The sequence below is a fragment of the Phragmites australis genome, chromosome 8 (genome assembly GCF_958298935.1).
Source record: "Phragmites australis chromosome 8, lpPhrAust1.1, whole genome shotgun sequence".
NCBI lineage: Eukaryota > Viridiplantae > Streptophyta > Magnoliopsida > Poales > Poaceae > Phragmites > Phragmites australis.
Genome location: NC_084928.1, coordinates 20,603,218 through 20,630,081, shown reverse-complemented (window position 1 = coordinate 20,630,081; position 26,864 = coordinate 20,603,218). Strand labels below are relative to the sequence as shown.

The 26,864-nt window shown below is 43.5% G+C and overlaps 3 protein-coding genes and 2 pseudogenes across 4 annotated transcripts; 2 read left to right on the top strand and 3 right to left on the bottom strand.

The window, feature by feature from the left end:
* Positions 1–269: 269 nt before the first annotated feature.
* LOC133926757 (CDK5RAP3-like protein) lies at positions 270–9,384 on the bottom strand (annotated as a pseudogene).
* Positions 603–5,167, top strand: LOC133926758 (beta-glucosidase 24-like). Of its 2 annotated transcripts, none has more exons than XM_062372828.1 (13): positions 603–741; positions 819–888; positions 2,177–2,235; positions 2,339–2,393; positions 2,690–2,767; positions 2,838–2,925; positions 3,069–3,324; positions 3,767–3,882; positions 4,008–4,225; positions 4,308–4,339; positions 4,557–4,659; positions 4,751–4,859; positions 4,999–5,167. In XM_062372828.1, the coding sequence occupies exons 1-13, from the start codon at positions 604–606 to the stop codon at positions 5,165–5,167; spliced, it is 1,491 nt and encodes a 496-aa protein (XP_062228812.1). In that variant the 5' UTR covers position 603. The 2 variants fall into 2 exon arrangements, with proteins under 2 accessions (XP_062228812.1, XP_062228811.1); XM_062372827.1 differs by having other exon boundaries at positions 2,318–2,393.
* Positions 9,385–9,444: 60 nt separating the features above from the next.
* On the top strand, positions 9,445–10,280 carry LOC133926759 (thioredoxin-like protein Clot). The gene is made up of 2 exons (XM_062372829.1): positions 9,445–9,741; positions 9,842–10,280. Exons 1-2 carry the CDS (start codon positions 9,597–9,599, stop codon positions 10,102–10,104), a joined length of 408 nt encoding a protein of 135 aa, XP_062228813.1. The 5' UTR covers positions 9,445–9,596; the 3' UTR covers positions 10,105–10,280.
* A 171-nt stretch (positions 10,281–10,451) lies between these two features.
* On the bottom strand, positions 10,452–13,459 carry LOC133927651 (uncharacterized; annotated as a pseudogene).
* Positions 13,460–18,966: 5,507 nt separating this feature from the next.
* Positions 18,967–24,953, bottom strand: LOC133927650 (inhibitor of trypsin and hageman factor-like). Its single transcript, XM_062374094.1, has 2 exons — positions 24,837–24,953; positions 18,967–19,203 (listed from the first exon to the last, which is right to left on the bottom strand). The coding sequence occupies exons 1-2, from the start codon at positions 24,951–24,953 to the stop codon at positions 18,967–18,969; spliced, it is 354 nt and encodes a 117-aa protein (XP_062230078.1).
* Between the last annotated feature and the right edge of the window lie 1,911 nt (positions 24,954–26,864).

Here is a 26,864-nt window from a genome sequence, read left to right as displayed (position 1 = left end):
ACTGCCCCCCTGCATTCTCCTCCAAGCTTTACCACTCAAGTTTCTTTTATTTTTCTATACAATCCCCTTGACCTCTTGCATGGCCAATTTTGTAGCTTAAATAAAGGCATCATTTCAAACATAGGGGGGAAAAGAAGCAAAGTTCGATTCATTCATCATGCTCTTGTTTCCCCAAGGCTACGTCCTTGTACCTGATAGTTGTCTGACCTACCCTATTAACACAGGTAACCTTTGCATTTTCTATCAAGTATAGATTACATCTTTGTACATGCTTGAAAGTACACTTTTTACTTGAAAGTTGAAACACAATCAGACAAACACCTGTAAGTACACCTGAGCCACTAAATAGTAGGCCAGCTGTGCATCTTTGTCTAATTGCGTCTAAAAAGACAGGGTCTCACATGGATTATGTATCAACATGACAAGGCCTTCGCTGGTCGCTCAGAGGCATCAGTGGCACACGAAATGTGAAACAGCTAGACACGACGATTTCTTCTCTCTTTTTTCACCGCCAAACTGCCTCCCAAGAACCAGCCAGCTTATAAATAGAGCGCCCGGGTGAACGCACTGACACAGGGCAAGAAAGAAACCGCAAGCGCAGCCATGTCACGGCCTGCGCTTCTTCTGCTCCTGTTCCTGCCATTCTTCTTTGCCGCGTCGGCCACGAAGCCAGGCAAGAAGATTTCGAGGAGCCAGTTCCCCAAGGGTTTCCTCTTCGGCACTGCGTCGTCCGCGTACCAGGTAAGTTCCAGAAGCATCTCGTAACTACTGGAAGGAGTTTGGATGGTTTGTTCTTACGCCTTGGATGCTTGACGCAGTATGAAGGGGCTGTAAGAGAAGGCGGCAGAGGGCCAAGCATCTGGGACACCTTCACTCACAGTCACCCAGGTCGTTTGCTCTGCTCATGCATTATGGCTGACTTGGCCATAATCTGTCCTTAAACGACACCTTCAGCCAATGCATTCATCGATCTGTGCTTACTGCTACTCATCAAGATACATACCATGCTGAATATAGCATCGCTCTAGTGGACCAATACATAACATGTTGATAACTGCGTAGGAGCAAGAGCATGCAAATGACAGAACAGCTTGCCTGTAGATCCCTTACTTGCCAGCTTTCTCAGGCAACAAACCATCAACAGGCTGAACCACGAGCCAATAGAAAACAAAGAGGTTAATCACCTAATAACCAAAAAAAAAATCTTAAAAGAAGATAGTATAGCTTGTCACTCTAACTTACAAACAAGCACATAAAGTCCATTGAACATCTGCTGCTGCTAGCATAAAGTAATACAACTTGGCATCAAGATAAATAATACCATGTTTAGGTGCTTTGTTGATATTGCATGTAAAATATACTTAATGAAGTGAAGCAAACCGCGATATACTACTCCGATTCAAAATATAAGTTCTTTTAGCTATTGTACTCTATCACAAATATAAGTCGTTCTACACTTTCAAGGCACTTTTCACCATTCTTTCCTGTTTTGCCCTTCTTAATTGCAATAGCTCTTCTTTCCCTATGACTCCCATCTACTCTAATTAATTGCTCAAGAGTCATTGATTGAAAAAACATTTATAGTTTCTTGACCATAAAACATGTTAAGATCATGCAAAAGGGCGTATGATTAGACAAAAAAAAGAACTTAAGCAATATGGTCAGTTGATCTGTGAGAAACTAAAAATAACTCATTAAGGGCCTGCTTGGACTGGGGTTACCAAACAACCATTGTTGATAAGATCAGAGCTTGTGAGTACCAACCACCAATCTTCATTGGGACCTACCAGTCTACCAGAAAAGCACATACAAGCAAAAAGTGCAAACAAAAAGATAACGAACAATACATTAGCTAGTTTAGTGACCACTTTTGATAACCAGTACTTTAATTGCTCTATCTGAAACAACATATAAAAGAAAAGAACAGCTCCATTTTAAGGTCTTAGCTTGCAGTGCATATACTTCATGGAGATGTCTACTCAGAAGTCAAAAGTCCAAAAACTAATTCAGCTCACTGGAGCACACGAGGCAGTTCACTGTGAACGCAAGACACATTTCCGAAAACAATGCTCCAACAAACCTGCTATATTAAACAAGATCCTAAGCAGTAATCAAACCAGTTTGTTCAAGTCCAGAGTATGATAATTAGTTCTAAGCCCCAATAATTCCTCAGCAGAGAAGGTAGCAAATGGAAGCAACGGAGACATAGCAATTGACTCCTACCACCGGTACCAGGTATTGTTGTATAATGACCATCCTAGCTAGCCATCTATTTTCATTTTCCCAACATCTATCAGATGCCATTCACGGAATGCAGGAGGATGTCAAAATCATGAAGGATATAGGCTTTAATGCTTATAGATTTTCGATTTCTTGGACAAGAATTCTGCCTAGTAAGTGCTTCTTCTAGCCTATTCTCATGCACAAAAGGTCCATGTTCTCAGCAAATGGCAAAAGAATCTTGCTACATATGATGTGCCGCATGCGCCCAAATCCGTAACCTTTGAACATATTCCAGCAAGCCACTTGGAAATTGTAATTGCTGCTATAGTAAAAATTAGGAAACTTCTACTTTGATCTGCAGCAGAGACTAATACAGTTCTAACTGAGAACAGATCTGATTAAATAAAAACATAGATTGATCCCCAGCCCTGGATGATGCAATGATTGATTGATGGTATGGATGCAGATGGAAAACTGAGTGGAGGGGTCAACATGGAAGGAATCAAATACTACAATAACCTCATCAACAAGCTAATTTCACAAGGTAAATACTTATAACGTAAATAGTCAAGACTAATTAACTCCTCAAATCTTCAGGTCTAAAAAACATGCAGGCGTCGAACCATTCGTGACCCTTTTTCACTGGGACTCCCCACAAGCATTAGAACAGCAGTATAGTGGCTTCTTGAGCCAGAATATTGTGTAAGTAAATTTGAGCAATCAGGCTATATAACTCTTCCTTAATGGGGCCCAAACTATCTGCTCTAATCAATAATAAAAAATGTTATTTGAAATTAAAAGAAAACTAAGAAGCATGCCTTAAAATGCTTAGCCATCATCATCAGGGAAGACTTCTGTGACTACGCCAACATCTGCTTTAGGGAATTTGGAGACAGGGTCAAGAGTTGGATAACATTCAATGAGCCTTGGAGTTTCAGTATTGGTGGTTATGACAGTGGTATATTAGCACCTGGTAGATGCTCCTCTTGGGAAAATTCAGGATGTAGCATGGGGGACTCAGGAAGGGAACCTTATATTGTAGCTCATAACCAACTTCTCGCTCATGCATCAGCAGTTCAGGTGTACAGAGACAAATACCAGGTACATATTAGATTTCTTCAATGTGATTACTTTCAGCAACAAACAAATCAAAATATCTACAATCAATATCACAAAATGCATCCTAGAATGCCAAGAGTATCTATTTGTATTGTGACAAATCTTCTAATTATTACACGCTGAAGGTCTACAAGAGTAGAAATGCGACAACAGATATATTATATATATAGCCTAAATTTACAATCTGCTCCAACAAACAATAGATGATAGCGCCAGGTATCTTCTAGAGTTCTACATAAAAATTGGTAACAGCACTAGCACATAAAATGTGTCTCAGATAAGAAACAAGAGAATGGAGGTTTCAGCAATCTTGTTTAGATAGCTTTAACTACTGAAACACTAGACTTCAATGTTCATTTTCATTTGCACATAGTTAGCCAGCTTGATTGTTTACACTTGATAATGATAATCATTAATCATGCAGGGGGAGCAAAAAGGAAAAATAGGAATTACTATAGTCAGCAATTGGATGATTCCCTACTCAAATTCCAAGCAAGACAAGGATGCAGCCAAGCGTGCATTGGACTTTATGTATGGATGGTGAGTTTTCATTAAATTTGGTACTAGATGGGCTTCAGGTTTCGTCCTTGAAGTTTCATGGCATCAAAACCGGAAAGATTCTTGTAAACATTTTTATTCACATAATTCAGTAATAATTTGAACAGGTTCATGGATCCTTTAACTAAGGGAGATTATCCACTCAGCATGAGAAAACTGGTTGGTAAAAGATTACCAAGATTCACAAAAAAGGAGTCAAAGACTATAAATGGATCATTCGACTTCATCGGCATCAATTACTATACAGCGAGATATGTTCAGAACACCAAAAACAATAACAATGGAAACAAAAGCTATAATAATGATTCACTTACTAATCAAACAGGTAATCGCATAAGCCATGTTATTTCTATTCTACATTCAAATAACTTGGGTGAACTAAGAGTTTTCTTTTCATGCAACAACAGTGGAAAGAAATGGGACAGCTATTGGTCCAAAGGTATGACTTCCTTAAAAGAAAAAACATCTTGCCTCATGTTAGATAGTTGTAATTGGGTCAATGATAAAGGACTCACCTAATATTATGTTCTATAGTGGTAACACAGTAGATGATGACGGGCTCATTTTATAGATAATCTAGGCATTTAGCATAGAAACTAGAAATAGATTGCAGATACATAAAGGGCATGAAAACAGCGAAATATATTTGTATCCAGGCTGGATCTCCTTGGCTCTACATCTATCCAAAAGGAATCGAAGAACTTCTGCTATACACCAAGAAGACATACAACAATCCTAAAATCTACATTACAGAAAATGGTACAACAGCCTAACTGCATTATACGAGAGCTCGTTCCATGGCTTAACCAGAAAGCCAGAGCAGTAACTGATAAAATTACTAATGCTGCAGGTGTTGATGAAATTAACAATGAAAACCTACCGCTTCAAGAAGCCTTAATTGACAATACAAGAATAGAATTCTATCGGCAACACCTATTCTACATTCAAAGAGCCCTCGAGTAAGTTTTATGCTTGATTGCTTATTTGCTTGTAGATGCATAGATGAATTGACAACTACTACCACAAAAAATGTAACTTATAATAAAACAATGATCCAAGTATCTGTACAAAAATATAAGTACTATTATGACATGGCAGGTACGGAGTTGATGTACGAGGATTCTTTGCATGGTCGCTATTTGACAATTTCGAGTGGATGGATGGTTATACTGTGAGATTTGGTATTAATTACATCGACTACAAGGACGGTTTGAAAAGATATCCAAAGCATTCCAGTAAATGGTTTCAGAATTTCCTTCGTGAATAAAGTTTTGTACTGTACAAGTATATCCAGCTTTCAGTAGTATAAGTGATTCTCATGAAGCCAGTTTCCCTGAGCATGCTAGTATCTCTACAATAATCCCGAGAGAAAATGAATAAAAGGTAATCCATTATAGTCCATGATGCTGTTCTGAATGTTAACATCTCAACAACACCAAATGACCTTTTGCATCGTAAGCATATATTAGATGTCACAAGATACATATCATTGTGAGGGTTCAAACTTCAAACCATTAAAATCAAGGTTCCAAAAATCAGCCAGCTAAGCCTTGTAACTGGCCGTTTACAAGGTTTAGGTAGCACAGGCCTTCTAGGTATCATATTGGCCAGTTACGCTTTATAGCTGGCCCTTTACAAGGAAAAAGTAGCAGACTGATCATGCACTGGTGAAATTTTATAGAACCTTGATTAAATCACTGCTCACTGACAAATGAAACCATTGGTAACCACATATTACTTTTTTCGCCACTCAACTGCATTCTACTCATGCATACATTTTGTATCCTGGGTGGCCTATAATATCCATAATTCCATATGATCAAATCTGATATTCCACATTAATTTAAGCCATACTCATGCATATGTATTTTCAGAAAGTTTCAAGCAGCAAAGTAATACAGGAAGGAAACCATAAACTTCAAAAGTATATACCATAAGACAGTAACCTTCTTACGATCTCATCTTATTTGGTCCAAGAACAAAAGGTACAGTCATCCAGCTAACTGACTAACATTTGAGCTCAGTAAAGTATTGATCTCTCCAATTATATGCACCTGCCTGCCATTGAAAACAGATGATAGTGTTGCTTCACACAGTTTCTTCAGTTCCCTTGTTTTCATAATTGCTGCCTCCTGTAAAATATATAGAAAGGTAAATAATTAGCACACTCCACCTTTTTAGCAAATTATCATACAGTCGTTGGCTACATAAAGCACAAGGAGACCTATTAGTGTTTTAGTTCATTAGCATGTGATTGACGAAAAACTCCTTTTTGCAAAGCCCACCATGCGCATGGACAAAATATGACATCTAAGAACAAGAATACAGATTTTTCACAACACTAGGGATGCTTGTTTTCTTATTCGAATTTAGATAACAACTTTTACATGGATCAAATGCCATGTGCTACTTCATGATGTTTTATTTAGTCCATTGAGAATAAAAGTATGTGTAATCGAACAGTGTGGTAAAAGAAAATTGAAATTGGCTTCTGGACACAGTACTTGGTCAGCATTTGCAGGGGGCACACCACAAAGCTATTTGGCCAAATGGAAATTCAGAGGTGGTCTTTTCCATCATCCACCAGCAAACAAACACAATCTTGTGGTGTGATTGGGTAGCATAGAGAGTCCACTAGCAAATGGCCAAGATTTTTGCATCGTCCATAGGATAAATATATTTTTACAGTGTGTCTCAGCAAGTGCCCAAGAAGTATTGTGCTGTAGCCAATTTTGGCAAGAAAGAAAAAATTCACTTACTTGCTTGGGCCACAACGATGATGGTGTGTTTTGCAGCTCCAGCACTTAACAGACAAATCACCTAAACCTTCTTGTAGTTTTACCTCATGATGCTTCTTCTCTTCAATGGTTGACACTAATCTGTCTAGAAACCTTGGGAAGAGGAAAGAAACAATATTCAGTTAACAAACATGTAGAAATATCATGCATTTATGGCAGAAAAACTGTTGTACCGTACAAGTCTTTGAGAATACTCTGAGGAATAATTAGTGCACCACTATAGTATACTAGTGGTAATGAAAGACGTCAGCGAGAGCATGAAGCTTCATAATCTCTTACCTTTTAGAGTTAAGGATCATTATAAGGTCAACAGTCTTCTGGTTAGTGAGCAAAGAGATTGCTGAAGAGACCTCTACAAGCATATTCTCCAAACTATCAGGAGCATACTGCTGGAGAACAAAAGGTGAGACAGCTTGCACTTGATGCTGTAGAGATGATGTATCAGCATTCCTGATCTCCCCTAAACGTTGAGTCAAAAATGATTTTACCTGTTTCAGTTGTCACAAATTAATGAGCTACAACACAGTGGAAATAAAAGAGGATGTTTTGGGAAAGCAGCCTCATACAATAACAACATAGTCATCTACTGAATGTCTAAAAGATAACATCAGTATTCAGTACAGGCAAGAAAAAGGGTAACACATAAGTATTGATGTAATTATGTAACATCATTCTAAAGCACATTTACATTTGCAACTTCAAAAGCCAGAAGGGGGACATAAGTATGGTCAAAACATACCTCAAGTAAATCATCCAGAATATCATTCCTGTACTCCAACTCCAGCAACCGACTTCTGTCTTCAGATAACATTTGAGATTGCCCTAATCCAGATGGAGCATTCTGAATATTAGCATTATCATGCGCCTTTCCTTCAGAATTATCAGCAGTTGTGTCCCAGCAAATCTCAGATTCGGATGTATTACATGTAAGACCCTCGTTGTTCACCGATGGATTGTCCCAGACACTAACATTGTAATTTCAGAACTCGCCAGATCTATATTAGCGTCAATTATTTCATACGATCCAAAACCGTCACCAGGTTGTTCCACAGCACCAATGTCCCGATATTCCATTAGCATCAACAGAAATGTCCCAATCAATATCATCTGCAGGAATGTTTGAGTCAATCTGTCCTCCGCTCACAGTAGACCCATGAGATTTTGACGCCTCTCCAAGGGAACTTTCGACCTCAGTACACACTGAGACATGGAGGAAAGGAGGATTAACCTGCAACTGTTTCAGATTGCATAGCACAGGGTCACAGTTTCTCTGCATTTTTCAGAAGAACAAGCAGTTGAAAATTTCGAAGTTTCTTGCAGCAACAATTTCTGTATTCAGTAACTGATATGTTCTCCATAGTCCTGATTATACCTTATCCTCGGCATGGCAGTCCCTAACAAAAGATGTGTAGTGCTCAATGGCCTTTGAGACAGCATCACTATTTAGGACTTCCAAGATTTTGCTAAATGTAGATGGAAGTATTTTTGCAGACTCTATCAGTTCCTCTCGCACATCTATTCCCTGCAGGATAGAATATTAAAGAAGTGGCAGGCCATAACAATACGCTGTAGTGAGCAACAAAGCAAAACAGTATACCACCCAAACAGTGCATGTTAAATAGAGAAGCTGACCTGCAAACCGAGCTCCTGGCAAGCTTCTACATATCTACTCGTTGACAAAGCTGCAAGCCGCTTAATGTCAGCCTCCCTTCAGTCGAGCTCTGCATCTGCTTCATCTGATACGGACTTGAGCCAGTCAAAGAGCGAGTTAAATTAGCCATGGCCAAGCACAAATTCAATCAATAATCAAACACAAGATCAAAGAAGAGACTTCATACATGTCGTAGTTCACATTCTGGACCATGATCTGTGCTGCCTCTCCAAGGAAAACATGGTCCTTCTCGTAAGCTTTAACAATGGACTCCTATTCACCCTAAATATTGAATTTGTATCAAAGCGAGTGGCAACTCCCACACAAGCGAGCACAATTTCCTCGTAAAAGAAAATGGAACATTACCGCGGATCCCGTCAGGCGGCCAAATATGTTGCGACTCTCGGTGTTAAAGTCCAGCGAGATGTTGTATATCTTCTTCGCTTCGAGATACCGAACTTCTAACCCAAGGTAAGGAATCACATGTAAATGATTACATTCCACAAAGAGAGAAAGTGAGAAACTACCGAATCGTGCCCTAAGTTGGCAAGCTAAAGACGGGAATCGGGCGAGGGTTTAAGAGCGTGCTGAATTCGCCAGAATTACACTACACTGACGGTGGCCGAGAGGGGGATGGAAGCGTTACCTTGGGGCTCGAGGGCGACGAGCGAGGAGTGGAGGTCCCGGTGCAGGGAGGCAAAGGCGGCGGCAATCCGGGCTCTTATACCGGCGAGGCGCTTCCTCCAGTCGTGCGGCACCCGCTTGCGGCCGACCAGCCACTCGTGGAGGCGGCCGAAGGCGATGTCGATGGGGAGATTGCTGATCTTCGACGGGTCGCGCATCGCGACGGCGGCCGCAGATCACGCGCGCAGCGGGGAGTGGAGCGGACGGGACAAGGCGCGAGCGCCGGAGGCCGGTGCGGATCAGGGAGAGGCGAAAAGCCGCACCTGTTGCGCGGAGTTGTTGGGCTCTCGAGCATTTCTTCAGCCGCATCGACCATTCGGGCCGGCCCGGGCTGGCCGAAGACATGAAAGGGCCGAGCTGAAAAAGGATTCCGGCTCGCGTACGCGACACGCGGGACGGGGAACGGGTACCACTCGGCAGTGTACGGGCGTCAGGGCACGCCCTCCCGTAAACCACGGCGATAAAGACTCGGCACGCCGTCTTCCTCTCCCTTCGTCTCCATATCTTCTCCGATCTGCCAAACTCTGTTCGCTGTCGCCGCTCCCCTTCGGTGAGAAGCCAAGATGACGGTGGAGAAGGTGGACGCGTCGCTCGCCGACTTCGACGCCCACTTCGAGCGCCTCTTCGGCCCCTCCGATGACGGCAAGGTGAAGCTGCTGCTCTTCCTGGCCGACCGCGACCCCTCCACCTCCCTCACCTGGTGCTCCGGTAAGACCAAGAACCCACACCGCTAAGCTTCTCTGCTCCGCACGCAGCCACGAGATCTGCAGTAGTCGGATGTGCTCACAACTGTCGTGCGGTTGCGCAGACTGCAACGTGGCGGAGCCGGTGATCTACGAGAAGCTGGAGGCGCTGCAGGGCAGGGACGTCATGCTCCTGCGTGCCTACGTCGGGGACAAGCCCACGTGGCGCGACACTGCTCACCCGTGGAGGGTCGATCCCCGGTTCGGGCTCAAGGGCGTCCCCACGCTGATCCGGTGGGAGAAGGGCGCCGCCGCCGCCCGGCTCGAGGACGACGAGGCGCACCTCGGCGACAAGATCGACGTCGTCCTCGGCGCCGGCGGCAACTGACAGACGACTCTGGGTTCCCGTTAGGATCTCTCTGCCGATCGAATGGGAACGGCAGGAATTTAGCTTCTGTGCTTTGTGATGAGCTCGTGGGTAATGATCATGACCAGTATATGATTATCTGGTTCAGTTCTTGTATCACAGACCGTCTGGGAAATAAAGATGAATCATTGAGTGTTGCTTGCCTCCTATTATAGGATGCTAGTTAAATGCGTGTGTTACAGCGGGAGCCCAAAATTCATACTTACCAGCAGTGGCGGATTCAGATAAGCAAAATAGGTAGGATGAATTTTAAGAAGAAATTAAAAAAAACTTAATTAAGATAATTAGTAGACGAGACGAAAAGATCCTCAACATAAATCTATAATACCATATGAACCTGCAAAATGAAAAAGAACTGAAGGTAAACATATATGCAATTATGCAAATATACTAAATGTAATCAAAGACAATAGAAGTGATTAAGTATAGAAACTTACGGAAACATAACCACTAATTATGTCTAGAGCTAGAAGGCTTAGGTAAATTCATCTTCCTTGTTTTTATGTCTTGAAACCGGTTCTTAATGGTATTAGAATCTAGTCTTCTGAATAAATCTCGCTCAATATAACACAACATCAAGTCATTGAGCCAATCATCCCATATCCTGTTGCACAAATCAGTCTTGATGATGTTCATGGTCGAGAAGACTCTTTCAACAGATGCTGTTGCAACTGGTAGTACCAATGCTAACTCAATAAGGTGGTACACCAATGGAAACACAATATGTCTTTGGGTTTCTACCATTTCCATTACTAGACTTGCAAGATCATGACAACCAATAAAATCTTTAACTCTTCGAACATGAAGAATGAATGTTTCAAGTTGATCTTTTATAACTGCACGATCGCTGATGGAGAAATCTATGTCATATATCTCCGTAAGTCTAGCAATCTTGTGCACATCAAACTTTGAGAAACTATCTCTTGGATCAAGACAAGAAAAATATATAAGCAACTCTGAAGATAGCTCACTGAAACGATGAGTCATCTCTGTGTTTATAGCATCAAGAGCTACATAAAAGGTGTCAATACGATAATGATGGTCTTGAGTGACACTGATCTTACTTCACCTTGATTGGCCCCATCTTGGTACTATTTTATTCATATTTGGAATTGGTATCTCATTTTGTTTACAAAATATTTTGACTTCCGCAAACAATGGCTCCTAACCATGATTCCTCAAGTTAAGCAAACGTGCTTTCACATCAATAAGTAATGACATGGACTCAACAATATTTTGGTCCTTTCTTTGCAAGAGTAGAGATAACTCACTTATAATATGAAAAAATTTCAACATCATCTTCATAATGAACACAAAGTTGAAGCTATCCATTATTCTCATCAAATCATCTGCTGATGTTGGATTTCGGGCATCTTCCTGCACAAGCTCTAGCACCTTTATCACTGCAACCCATATGGATTCAATATGGATTAAAGTTTTGTAATGAGAATCCCATCTAGTATCCCCGGGTCTGGCCAAGTTAGTTTCTTAATGTTTTTCTCTCCCAGAAAAAATATCACCGCTATCTAACTTGGCCAATAAGTTCTCACGATGCTTGCTAGATAATAAATCATTCCTCTTGCAAGATGCACTAGTTGTGGTCACAATCATATTAACATATTCAAAGAACTCATGAATAGATGTGCAACTACCTACGACAGAAACGACTACCAGTTGCAATTGATGTGCAAAACAATGGACATAGAAAGCATATGGGTTCTCATCTCTAATGAGTTTCTGAAGACCATTGAATTCACCTCTCATATTCGAAGCTCCATCATACCCCTACCCTCGAACTCTTGCAATGTCCAAACCGTGTGTAGAAAGCAACTCAAATAAAGCTCCTTTCAATGTATCTGATGTTGTTTCTGTGACATTCTTAAGACCCAAAAATCTTTTCATAACCTTTCCTTCCTTATTCACGAACCTGTGCAACATCACAAACAATTATTACAACATCAGTATATCACACACCCCACAATATCAAATTTAACAAATAAATAAGATCACTAATCTCACAATCACGGCCATCTGCTCCTTGACTGATATATCATGAGATTCATCAATAAGAATAGAGAAATAACCATCACCAATCTCTTTCTTTATCTCTTTGGTTATCTCCTGTGCACAACTCTTTGCAAGTTCCTTTTGAACTGATGGTGCAAGTATACGAATATTTTTAGGACACAACTCCTCAAATGTAATCCTCACTTCCTCATTTCTTTTTTTTACCAATCAATCATCTCTAGAAAATTGCCCTTGTTCGATGAAGAAGAAGATTCATCGTATCCACGGAATGCATGACCTTGCATTAGGAAATAGCTTGTACAATCTAAAGATGCAGTCAAACGGATTTCATATTTAGCTTCTGATTCCTTGCTATGAGTCATCACCTTGTATGACACACTAGCCTTTTGATTTTTGAAATCTTCGCATGCTGTTCTAGCTTTATTGTGGGCACTATTAGGCCCACCAACATGTTCAGGTAATGATTTATATGCATTCTTCCAATTTCTAAATCCTACTTTTGAAAATACATCATACCTAAAATGAGACTTTGAGAGATCATATCTAAAAAGATAGCAATAGAAACAATAAGCTGCATCCTTCTCCACACTATATTCTAGCTAATCATATTTAGTAAACCATGCTGCACAAAAAATCTTTAAATCTTTACCAAACTGTTTTTGGGGAAAGTATGTCCAATTGGTTGAGTCGGACCCTTCAACACATAAGCTCTTCTAACTTCATCTCTAATATCATGATCAAATTCATCTATTGGAATACGAAGTCCCGGATCGGCAATAATAAACTCTTGCCTAAATTCTTTAATACCTTTGTATTCTATCCGAGAAGTTGCAGGAACAGGAGTGACAACTACTATTTCATTTTCTGCATCACAGTCTTCACTAACTCTACTCTCCCTCGTACTTTGGGTATTCAAAGATATTGGCTTGAAAAATCTCTTCATTATTTATATTTTGATATTCTACGAAAGAAATACTGATGTTATTGGAGAAAAATACAAAATAGAATTCACCTCCATGGCTCAATTAATCTAAATGGCTCAATATGAAAATCTCAATTCACCATTTCACCTCACTGTGTTGCCCTCCGCGGACCGCCCCTGCACTGCTGCACAACGCCTGGCGCGGTGGCCCGTCCGCACGGCCGCGCACATGACTTCACGCACGGCCGCACGCACGGGGCACGGCCGAAGCCCGCAGTCAGCCCGCACGACCGCAGGCCACACGGCGCACGCACGGCCGCAGCCTACCCGCCGCGCGCGCTCCCACCCGGCGCCCGCCGCGCTCATGGCCACCCGCCGCGCCTGCCCGCCCGCCGCGCTCACGGCTGCCGTGCTCGCCCGCCGCGCCCCCGGCCGCCGCGCTCGCGAGTCGTGGCCGCCCTCTTGCCCTTCGCGTGCGGCGCGCCTGCCCGCCCGTCGCGGCTACCGCGCTTGCCCGCCCAACCCGAGCCCGTCGCGGCCGCTGCGCTCGCGCCCCGCCTGCCCGCCTACAGCACGCCTGCCGCCGCAACATGCACACGCCCAAACAACCAAACTGGAACACCACAGTAGGGAGATTAGTGTTGCATTCATTTGCATTTGTGGGCTACGAATTGTGTGGGCCTGTGCCACTCGACCAATGGGCCTCACGGGCCAGAACAACACCACGCTGGAAGCTCGGACGGCCGCCCAGGCTCGTCCTAGCGGTGGATCCACCCCTGCTTACAAGTTACAACCATGTATCTAATCTGAGCTTCTATAGAGGAAACAAAGTTTGTGGATATAAACATGAAGAAGAGATACTATTTGACCTTCGCATATTACTATATGTATTGTTAGCAAGTGCATTCCGGCGACGAAAGCATCAAGCTATATCCCATTGTATTCAACAACCTATTTCTTTTAAAAAAATGATATCAGTATTAATCATGACCAGAACTCGGATATTCGCATGGCCTACATGGAGGCGCTCGTGCTGTAACAAGAATCTTTGCAGGAAAACAAACAACAGAGTCAACTCTGATACCACAAACCTGATGATTAAGAAATAAAACAAAAGACAAATGAATGCACACACAACCTCGAATGCACAGAGGTACAACACGGCCCTGATCTGTGATGTGCCGGATCATCTGAGATAATTTAGCAAATGAATACTTGATAGATGATAAACAAACCTAAGTTCCGGCCTAGAACTGCAACTATACAAAACGTATATTGGCAGGTGACAAAGGTGAAGACTGAACTAGCCTTATTTGAAATGAATAAGTTATATACGCCAAGTGATGATCAACAATATTCAGTTACATGAAAGGAAAAAAAAAGGTTCTCACAGGAAAATTAAAGGTGTACAGGAAAGGCAGATATAGATAGTACTTGTCCAGCCTTGTACTACGAGGAGAATAATACAGATTACTTGTCCAGCCTTGTACTACGAGGAGAATAATACAGAGTAGAAAGAACATAATATTAAAGGTATCCATTCGTTGCAACGGAAAATCAAATTTCACACTCAAATGATGTGTCGAGATATTTTTAACACTCACAAACCAACTTTGAGATGTTTGCTTACTTTCGTTCCAAAATACTTCGGATGTACAACAAAGGGCCATGTCCCACCATGAACTTTCTTCTTTCTTCAATAAGTTACTTCTAACTTTAATCTTTCGTAACCAATAGCCAATAAAAGATATTTTGCTTCTTCAGGATAACATGCAAACACATTCCTATCAGTTAAGCTTCTATTTGTAAGGCATGGCAAATAGCTCTGAGATGATAGCAAGACTTTGCAGCATCCATGTTGTAGTCATAGAACTGCTCACAGGAATAAAGCAAGTAACTATATTCAGAGACCACAAATTTGCGCTCCAGTGCATCCCACAACGCTGTGGGGTTATTGTAAGTCATGTATACATCATAAAGTTGATCAGCTAAAATAGTTAAGATGCACCCTAGTGCAGTGTCATTCGTAGTACCAATATTGGCAGCCTTCTTAGTCGTGAGTGGCATCTGTGGATGGATCACCCACCACAGTCCCATGGACATGAGCTAAAACTTGACTCTAGTTTGCCATCTGCGAAAGTTACCACCGGAAAACTCTTAGGTCTCATTGCATCTGAAGCACAAGCCATTGTTAGAATAGAATAAGTGCAATAAGGTTTTTGAATATTGGAAATATGAGTATTATTCTAATAATACCATATTCTACTCAGAGGCATATTTCATCTTGATTTACCGATGCCAAATAATCTACTTTTAGCAACAGACTATAAAATAGAATAAATATCCAAAAAGACATGGACTCACAGTTGCGTTGATGGAGAAAAGAGTTTGACACAATGATGACTTGTAGCATGCGAACTGAAGAAGAAGCAATGCAAATCGTCAAAGGGCCGGCATGAGCGGCCGCGCTACCCAGAAACCTTATTACCACCCTCATGCAGGCTTCACGACAACAATGTCTCGAAGATACCGCTCACCCTCAACCTCGATGCATTTACAAAGGAGAGGGCCAACAAGATCAGCAGCTCTACACGACAACACAACAACTCCAAAGAGAGAAAAGAAGAATGGGATTTATTTTTTCACATTCTTGTTGCCTCGCAAAAGCCTCTCATGCCTAATCGTCTCCAGGACTTATATAGGCAGCAATAAGTCACTAAGTAATGGCTACAATTATCTCAGTAAATAGACATAAATATCAATAGTGATCATTGAACTAAATAGCTATAAACGACACTAGTAACCGCTGAAATAAACAATAATAAAAAACACTAGTAACAGATAAAATAAATAATAAGTAATCTCATTAATTCCCACTTATGACTGACACAGATAGAGACAGAAATTGCTTTGGAATTTTTAGAATTAGATCTCTTGATAAACTAAATTCTAACAATAAGTTGAGGAACTAAGGGCGTGTTTATTTTTTTATTATGATTTCAGATTATAATTTTAAAATCAGAATCGAAAACAAACCGATCGATTCTATAATTCAGATTCCACAATCTAGAGGCAGATTATGCTACAATCCAGAATATAGGGAAAGACTACTTCTGGATTATGGATTATGATACATATTTACCCACCGTTACCATTACAAATATAATGTTTCATTTTTTTCTCCCTTCGCTCTCTCCTTGCTTCTTCATGTGTATGACCCGGCCCGAGGCAACGCCAGCATGAGCTTCTCTGCTGGCGCTGACGCGTGCCATTGGATCTTGCTACCGGCACTGACGTCGGGCTGCTGGCATTGTTCAGACAGATGCGGAGGGGTGGTGGTGTGCGTGGTCCCGCGCTGGGCTCCGACCGACCAACGCTAGAGGCCGTGAGGTAGGAGGCGAAGCGGGAGCCGTCAGTGGCCACTGCTCCATTTCTGCTCCTCCTCCTCTCTCTCTCGCTTTTCTCCGTTCTTGGGATCATCTCGTCTCGCAAGGGAGGAGGAAGAGGAGATCGAGGTAGCCATGATGTAGCAGTAGGAGTGGGTTCGATCTGATTTTGGATTTGTTATGCGACAGTGCAGCTGGTAGACAAGGATCCGGAGAAGGTGATGTTCTGGGCGGCCATCAACACAGGTGACTGCGATCAAGTTGAACCGTGCGAGAACATGGCAATCGTGATGAAGCAGCAGAACCGTGTTCTGCACAGAAGTTGATGACGAGAGCAGAAAGAGACTCTGGGAGGGGAGAGAGAGTCCGTAGGGGAGGGGAAGAGAGAGGAGAGATTAAATAATTTGGTGTTGTTTGTTTTAGATTGTATAATATACATTCTAAATTGTGAGAATCAAAATCTAGATTATTAAAATCATAATAAAAAAAATAGACCATAAACCTTGAGAATCAATATATTGATTGTATAATCAATATAAGCAGCGTAAATTTTGGCCTTAGGTATGAAAGGCAACATAGTCGCCATTGAACGTGACATAGCAATTACGCCAGAGACTCGATTGCCATTCTAGCGATGACCTTCCCTACTGCAGCCTCAATCCTTGCGCGCAGGGCGAAATACCAAACCTAGTTCAGCTTTCGATCTGCTCTTGCCACTGTGACTGAATCGAGCCTCGTGGACGCCATTGGGAAACCTGCTCGCTTCGCCCCACTACAAACCTCATCATCTACTCTCTGAAAACAATCACCAAAAGTGCTCCCACTACTTAAAAAAACAATTTTTTAAAGCAAAAAAACAATTTTTTAAAGCGGATAGTAATCTATTTTTACAAGTGTTTAGTTATTCACTTTTCATGAAAGGTCTATAAAAATAGAAGATTTTCACAAGTACAAAAGAGATCTCTTGTAAAAATATATTATCAGAGGTCACTTAAGAAACTATATGTGATAATAGGTTTTCACAGACGGTTTATAAAGCGGACTATCTCTGTCAATTGGTCCATGAATCGATGTTTTTGTCTAAAAAACAGAAAAAATGGCTCTACCAGGCACCCCCGCCCCGTAAGTCACAAGTCACACGATTTTTCGTGCACGTGTGATTTGTAGCACTAGAACCTGGAACCTCTCAGCTCGCATAATACGTCCTTACCATTCCACCATAAAAATACTAATGATACTAATAGTATATACAATCCTTTTGATCTCTTCTGTCTGAAACTTTGAATGATTATTTAGATACCTAAATGACCTCTAATGAAACAGTTTTTAACTACACAGTTGTAGACCTCATTGAGTCATATAAAATTTGTTCTCATATGACTTCGTGTAAATTTTTTATAAATTTTTAAGATAAACTATCATCTAGTAATAGAGACGGTTCATATAAGGAACCGCCTATGAAAATCATCCTATTTATATAGATGCTTCATATAAAAAAATATATCTGAAAATAACCTTTTACATAGACGGTTTCTTATGTGAATTGCTAATAAAAATCATCATATTTTCAAAGACGGTTCTCATAAGTAACTGTCTCTGAAAATGAACTTTTACATATGCGGTTCACATAGAGAATCTTCTATGATAATCATCATTTTCATAGATAGTTTATATAAAAAACTATCTCTAGAAATGATTTTCACACAGGTAGTTCACATAAGAAATCAACTATGAAAATCATCATATTTCTAAAGATGATTCACATAAGAAACATACCGTCTCTAAAAATAATATTTTATATAGATAGTTATAAGTAACCGTCTATGAAAAATTATTTCCACATACAATCTGAGACTGTAAGAGTATACTCAATCGATTTGTCATATGAGCCACTTACGAAAAGTCATCTAAATATTTCGAAAAAGAGTTTTTATAGTTGTATCACTACCAGCCTCTCGGCTCTGGCCCTCTCCCAACGCAACATGCATCCTATCAGCGTGATAGTTGATCATGACTGAGGGATCGAAAGGTTGATGTGTTCGACTGAAACACGGATGGCAAAGCGTAATCTCCGAGCCTCCGTGTCCGTCGTACAGGCCTGCCCATGCTGCGTCCTCGTTAACCCACTTGGGATGGCCGATCTTGGCCACTGGCACACGAGCGAAGCAAGAAATGAATGCCGCCTTGGCTAGGTTCGACCTCATTTCTCATACTAAACATCAACATTTAGTTGTCAGCACAACTCTTCAACTGTTCTTTCATTCCCCAAACATTCGGTGAACTCTCTTGTCACGTATAAAGTTCTAAGAGAAAGTTTGTGATTAATTACAATAAAGGGGATCAGCCAGTAGCCCCGAACATAAGAAAAAAATGGAGAATGCTTTATTATATAATGTGATTCTTTTGCACGGCATGGACAACAATTTATTTCATAGTAAATAGGTCCATGCATATTCATATGCAATCTCCAATAACATAACTTGATCATCACCCAACCTTTGGGACTTGGACCACCACAGCGTTTTCATAGTCACAGCTAGTATTGCAATCCACGTAGATCCTAACACGATTGCAGCAGTAGTCGTCGGTAACAATGGCGTCTTTGGGAGCAAAAATCGCAGCATCAGTATAAGGATTCTCTTTCTGAATCACAGCTTTTGCTTTCTTGCCCTTCTTTCCCAACAGCTCAGGCCATACCATCTTGCCACCTGCGGACGTAATTTTCTTGGAGGATTAAATACATGAAACAATTTAAAACTTGGCACTGTAATATCGAAATGAAAGTAGAGAAGTGCTCGAATTCTAAATGGAATGCGGAAACAAAGTCTTACGGCAATAGGGAGGCGAAGGATTGGGTGGCAGGCAGACCCCTTCAATATGGTATGACATGGTTTGCTAGTTTTTCTTGTGCAGTGCCGAAGATGTGGCGGTGAAGCCATATTTATACTGGAAAATATTGTGTCTGGTTAATATTGTACAGTTGTTCATGATCCCCAACAAGCATCCATGTTCTACTAACATGAAGGAATCAAATTAATTAATGAGGCAATTTAATATTCCGGACAAATCCAGCTAATCCCATTAAGAGAATACATATCTGGATTATGAATGTAGCAATAAATCATTACTAAAAACCTGGATGCCATATTGGAGCAAATAAATTAAATTTTCTTTTTGGATTTTCATGTTAGTAGAACTTGTTTACCCTCCTCCGCTAAAAAAAGTATATGTTTGTTCCCGAGATTAATTTTGACACTAATGTTTTGAGTGATATTTAGCACACAGTTATGTGGATTTAAATAAATTAATTACACAATTAACAATATTCAAGACAAATCCAACGAATCCTATTAAGAGAATGCATATCCGGAGTATGGATGTAAATGACACATTAAATCATTACTTAAAGTTTAGTTGCCATACAGATGTAAAGCAATTATCTTTTTTGCTTTCATGTTAGTAGAATTAGTTTTCCCGCTCAACTAAAAAAAGTGTATGTTCTTCTCGTGATTCTTTTGACATTTTTTTTTAATATTTATCACACAATTAAAATATGCTGATCGGAAAGAATTAAGAAATACAAATTCAAATTCTTCATACATGATCTATAGATGTGCACATTTGATGGCTTGGATAGATAAGTATACTGAATTAACGATGATTTTCATATTTGTCAGTAGTTTGTTTTAGTTATTCACATTTGCCATTGGAAAAAGCTAAATCACAGATTTGACATAAAATTTTCTTGTGCTCTGCATTCTTGCCATCGGATTGACAGGACCAACTAACACTGGTTTTTAGGGGGTTTCACATTGATAAAGACTTATACTTGCCCTGCATATCGTTTAAGTTTTTTTTTAAAAAAAATTCTGAAATGCAAAACGTACTCAAGAAATTTCCTTTTAGCTCTTTTAGCCCATTTTTAACAAACATCCCAATTTTTAGGGTGTTACAGTAGCAACTTATTAAACTAATTGTTTAACATGGAGGCAAACTTATTCGTGAATCATGATCCCCAACAAGCATGTAGATCGTATCTTGCCCCTTGAGCCCTTGGATGCAGGAACTCTAGGTGGTGCGGAAGCCTTCCAGTCTCTGCACAATGAAGATCTCGCCGCCTCAGGAGAGGATGTGGTCGAAGCCACAGCCAAGCAGGCCGTCTTCCAGTGGTTCTGGGCGGTCCCAGGAGTGTTCCTGTCTGGGCTTGGTCCCAAAGTATCCCCTTCGACCACACCTGGGATACCCCGAGTGAGCCAACATCTTTGAAAAGTCTGTCCACCCAGCGCCCTCCTTGTGCCCTTCAAGCGAAAGAGGGATCCAAGGAGACGAAGGACTCCGGGGTGCGCAGACCCCGCCAGCGCCTCCGACACCGCCCTCGCAATACCAACCACGTGCAGGGAACCCCAAGCCCACCTCATCCGGGGAGGCATAGTTAGAACCACTTCGGCTCCAAAAGTCGGTTCACCTAGCAGCCTCGATGGTCTCCCAAAGGGGAAGGAGACCCTAGGGAAACCACAGGCTCCGGGACACACCGCCTTTGGTAGCGGCTAAGGGCCGAGGCGGTCGAGCATCGCCTCTCCTGACTAGCCTTCGACTACGCCTCCATCATGCCGTCACCAGGCTCCAGACGGATTACCTCCGGGACCTAAGCCTCACAATAGAGGCCTTATTCCTACAAAGGTACGCCTACTGTTAGCTATCAGTAGTTTAACTAGTGATCTGTCTTTCATATAGCAAGGTTAGAGTATGTTGGAGGCCTCCAACCTCATTGTTAGAAGTCTTTTGCAATAAATAGCCACTAGGTAGAAGCAATAGAACTTAAGTTACATCCTTATTTAGCATGAATAATTATATAACCTAGCTATGTTTTATACTACAATCAGCTTCTTATTGCCAACAGTAGACTACAAAACTTAGCTAGTATAACCATGCAAAATTCCTACACTCCCGGAGATGCATCGTGCCTAGGTCGCCTGGGGGGCGGGTCTACCCAAATTTCCTGGAAGGCATCGTGTGACCTCAGAAGTGTAGTTGCCACGTATCAAGGGATTTACTTGATAGACCGTGTTACGGTGCCACCCATAGGACATCTTCGAGTGGCGTGACAAGCCCACATACCGCAGACGTAGCATGTCTAGGTCACCTAGAAGGCAAGACTGCCTAGATTTCCTGGAAGGCATTGCGTAGTCTCGATAGACAGTGAGGCCCACACACTACAGGCGCTGCTTATGCCTAGGTCACCTAGAAGACAGATTATGCCTAGGGTGCCCTGAAAGGTATTTGCATAGCCTCGGATGTCGAAGCCACGCCCTGGGTGATGTCCTCGGTGGTGGAGATGCGGTGCTCTGAGGAATGTTGTCGCAAGGAATCCTCGTTGCACAACATGCCTACACACCGCGGGTGTAGCATGCCTAGGTCACCTGGAAGGCAAGACTACCGAGGTTTCCTGGAAGGTATTGTGCAGCCTTGATAGTGTGCGGATGCCAGTTATCAAGGGACTTCTTTGATAATATAGTTGCGGCGCCCCCGAGGGATTTCTTCGGAGGTGTGACAAGCCCACACACCAGTAAGCATTGCTTACCTAAACCTAAGGTCACCTGAAAAGGTTTCCCGGAGGGTAGGCTTTGCCCTGGTAGGCAGTGGATCCCACACACCATGGGCGTAGAATGCCTAGGTCACATGGAAGGCAAGACTGCCTAGGTTTCCTAGAAGGTATGTGTAGCCTCGATAGTGTGTGGAAACCGCATATCAGGGGACTGCCCTGATGTGAGGATGCGGTGCTCTGAGGAATGCTGTCACAAGGAATCCTCGTTGCATGACATGCTTATATACCGCGGGCATGGCATGCCTAGGTCACCGCTAAGGCATGAAGCCTAGGTTTGCTGGAAGGTATTGTATAGCTTCGGTCGTATAAATGCCATGTGCCAGGGCACATCCTTGGTGGATAGTGTTGCGGTGCACCAGGGCATTTCCTCTGGAGCACGACAAGCCTACACACCGCGAGCGTAGCATACCTAGGTCACTTGAAGGCAAGACTGCCTAGGTTTCCTGAAAGGTATTGCATAGCTCTGATAGTGTGTAGGGCCTTCGGCATTAATACATGCCAAGGAGTCTTACGAAATCTCCAAAAAAAACAGAGAGTCTTACAAAACCCCTGACAAAACGAAGAGTCCTACAAAACCTCCGGCAAAAACAGAGAGTTTTACAAAACCTCCGACAAAATGGTACAAAACCTCCGGCAAAAACGGAGAACCTTGCAAAACCTCCGACAAAAACGAAGAGTCTTACAAAACCTCCGACAAAAACGGAGAGTCTTACCAAACCTCTGACAAAAACGGAGAATCTTACAAAACCTTTGACAAAATAGAGAACCCTACAAAACCTTTGGCAAAAATAGGGAGCTTTACCTCCGCACAATGGAGTAACTTCCAAAAAACTCTAGCAAAAATGGAGAGCTTTACCAAACCTCTAGCAAAAACGGAGAGCTTTACAAAACCTCCACACCATGGAGAGTTTACCATACCTCCACCAAAATGGAGCGACTTTCAAAAACATCCGCACAACGAATAGTTTTACGAAACCTTCGGCAAAAACAAAGAGCTTTACCAAACCTCTGCCAAAACGAAGAGACTTCCGAAAGCCCCCCAAATGGGGATGTTTTCCAAAAACTCCGCTGGGCGGAAAGGTTCTAAAAGGACCTAACACGAAGAGTACCCTGGCATCTTGAAGGAAAATACCTCCGTGCTAAAGGGGTACGAAAGCCGCTGGCCTCCAAAGGGCACATCATACATACCAAAGGAGTATAAAAATCCCCCTCCCTACAGAGAAAGGTATGACCAGCGTTACCCAACCATGTATGGTAAAAGGTAAAATCTTTACCCTACCATCCCCTTTAAAGACACATTTCATACATCATTTTATGAGCGTTATACTGACATTTAATAAAAGCCCACGCTACGTGGCACGGGAAACATAGTGGAACCCTCAACTGTCCATTGCAGAGGTCACAAAGTCTTTGCAGCGGCTAAGGGCCGAGGGGGTCGCAGACCACCTCTCCCGCTTGGCCCTCAGCTTCATCTTCAACACGCCGTCACTAGGCTCCAGATGGAGTACCTCCAGAGCTCTCTAAGCAACGGCTAAGGGCCGAGAGGGTCGCAGACCACCTCTCCCACCTGGTCTTCGGCTTCGCCGACACGTCGCCACTAGGCTCCGGACGGAGTACCTCCGAAGCCGGGCATAGACTAAAGGACGAGGGGGTCGCGGACCACCTCTGCCACCTAGCCCTCGTCTTCACCTCCAACACGCCATCGCTAGGCTCTAGATGGATTACCTCCGGTGCCGAGTAGCGGCTAAGGGCGGAGGAGGTCGCGGACCACCTCCCCACCTAGCCCTTCGGCTTCGCCTCCGACACGCCGTCGCCAGGCTCCGGACGGAGTACCTCAAGAGCCGGGCAGCGGCTAAGGGTCGAGAAGGTCACAAACCACCTCCTCGCCTAGCCTTCGTCTTCACCTCCGATGCACCATCACCGGGCTCCGGACGGAGTACCTCTAGAGCTGAGCAGTGGCTAAAGAACCCGAAGGGTCAAGGACCACCTCCGGAGCTTGTCTCCAAAGGTTCCAAATGGACTTCGCTGAGTCAAAAATCTGGAACAAATTTGGAAGAAAGGCCCTACCAGTGCCGAGCCCAAGGAGTACGGAATAACCCAGAGCAATGAGGTCACCACTGCTTCACCCGACCATCCTTAGTTACCCTACGCCTCTACCGCCACCAGATTTCCGAGGCCACCTCTCCCCCAGACGGATTGAAACCGTCAATGATCTATGCGAAGGCTCAGTACTTCGGTCATCTGAAAAACTAGCCATTGCCCACAAAGGGACGAAGAAGCACGGCTCGAAGGTACAAAGGCACACACACGTACGGTCACCCGTTCGAAAGATCCCCTTGCACTCCGATACACAAAGAGACACGACCGTCCCTGAAGGTCCATATTAAATTTTTAAACAACTAGTACATCCAGAGGACACATACAAAAGCGACAGTACAAAAATTGCTGCGAAGAAGATAGACCCCGACAGAGCAAAATAGGGTGAGAAAGAGTACAAGGTGACTAAACCAAGCCATGGGCCCGCAGCAAGGCCATGGTCGACCGTGAGACATGCATGCCACGACTTCACCAAGAACTCCCTCTAGGAGACCGCCTTCACCTCCTATGGGTCCCGGCAGGGGCCCCGCATGGGATGGCGTATGCACCTCATCTGCGGCCAGCCGCTACGGAAGCCGATATAGTAGCTGGCTCCCAAGCTATCGGAGGACAAAGAAGAGTCCGAGGAGGTCACCAACGGGGCCTTCTCTCTCACCTTCCCGGCCTCCTCCTTTACCGTTGTCTCCACAGATGCCTGCTCGCTCTCCCCCAGCAAGAGATCCCAGTTGATATCCTCATCGTCGTCGGAGATATCGATGATCTCAACGGGCATGGCCTCCCCAGCCAAAGGTCAAGCTGAAGTGGCAGGCAGTCACCTCCCCTGTAGAGATGGAAGCGGCATGGCCACCAGCGCCTCTGCCGATGACCGAAATGGTTTGACTCCCAAAGAAGCCGTCGAGCTCATCGACATCTCTGAAGAGGATAAGGAGGAAGATGATGCCATACTCAAGTCAGGGTTCACTACTCGCTTGTAGGGCTGTGGAGAATCCAGCCGGGTGACCCTGGCTTTATACGCGGGCCAAGCAGCCACGTAAGCCCGGAAGATGAAGCGGAACCAACACCGCAGTGTCCCCCATTGAAGGCCTGAGGGGACCGTGGCCATGCCCCAGTCGTTCCACCAGCACGTGGCAGCGTTCCACGACGAATGCCTCATTTTCTCGCATAGACGTCCCGTCACATTAATAACCCAGACTCCTTTCTGCGTGTGATAGGGGCATGGGCACAAGACCTTAAACGACCCCCCGCATTGTCTAGTCAGAACGCGGCAGTGGCACGTCTCATCCTTCCAGGCAAACACGTAGGGTCCCCCAAACCTACACGTAACCTCTACTCTAGCGACCTCAAAAAACAGGAAGAACCATACCAAAGGAATCCAGATAACCTATATCGGCCTCGGCATGGACCCCGGAGTACACCACATCAATTGACGCCCCTCTGCCCGGGGTGTCGACACCGCACATGCCAGCTCCAACAAGCTTTGGAGCAGATCGCCACCACCAGTATGCCATCGATGCCCACGGTTCCCAACGAAAAAACTTCTTAAGAATAGGGAATTGCCATTGGGCATCCTTGATACTATACCAGGCTAGGGTTGGATTTCCTCTACATCCTCTCCCCCCTCCGAAACATTGAGGCCCTAGAATGAGGGGATACTGTTGGGGGAAAATAAACCAGCCTGAGGATAATGGTAGAAGATTACTATCCAGGTCCTTCCAGAGACTTGATCTCCAGAACCTCAGCTAAAGGCTTGACCTCCAAAGTCATCAGGTCCCTTCGCGATACCTCTTCGTACCTGTGAAACCTTCCCTTGGCTTAACCGGCTTGGCCTCCCGAAGGCTCAGTCTCTCAAAACCTGGCCTCCTGAAGCCCGGCCCCCCGAGACCTCGGTCTCCTGAAGTCTCGGTCCCACGAAGCCTCGGTCTTCCGGAGTCCTGCCTTCTGAAGCCTTCACCTCCCGGAGCCATGCCTCTCGAGGCCCCCGCCTCCAGCTGCTTGGGCCGCCTTCCCGGAGGCTAGAAGGTGAGTCAGCTGGCCTTAGGAAAGATCTGCCATAAGGGGAGCACCGATCGTGCTTTGCCTATAAGGAAGTGACCGGTGCTAAACGCCTAGGCTGATGGACGTCGCTCTAACACTCCGGCATAATGGAGGCTATCCTGACACCCCTGATAGCGCGGTGTTGGGCCGTCCAGCTCACCGTCTTCAAGGGGCAGGCACCACGATAGTTACTATGGTAGATATTTGTCTCCCAGATCGGATAGAAAGTAGTTATCCGGGATAAGGCCCAGTAATTCGATCAGGTCCCAGATATTTGTACATTATGATAACTTGTACGCCAAGCTACGCACGGACCTATAAATAGGGGGCCATGGTCTCCTGGGAAAAGTGGCGAGCTAGACAGCAAAAAGACACTGAGGTGAAAACACACCAAGTCACGCTATGATACTCCTCCCAGATCGGTCCATTTTTTCTATCATCAATGCATTCATGGTGTTCCTTCCTCTTAAACTTCATCTCCAAGCTTGAGTCTCCTCCTTAGAAGAACTCTTGTTGTACTTGCTGAGGCAAGACGAACTCTTACTCCAACAAATACCTCACAATCCATTCCAGAAAACAACAATCCTACATCTCAACCTATAAAGAAGAAACCCACACCTAAGAGAGCTCCACAGCCTAAGATGAGGGC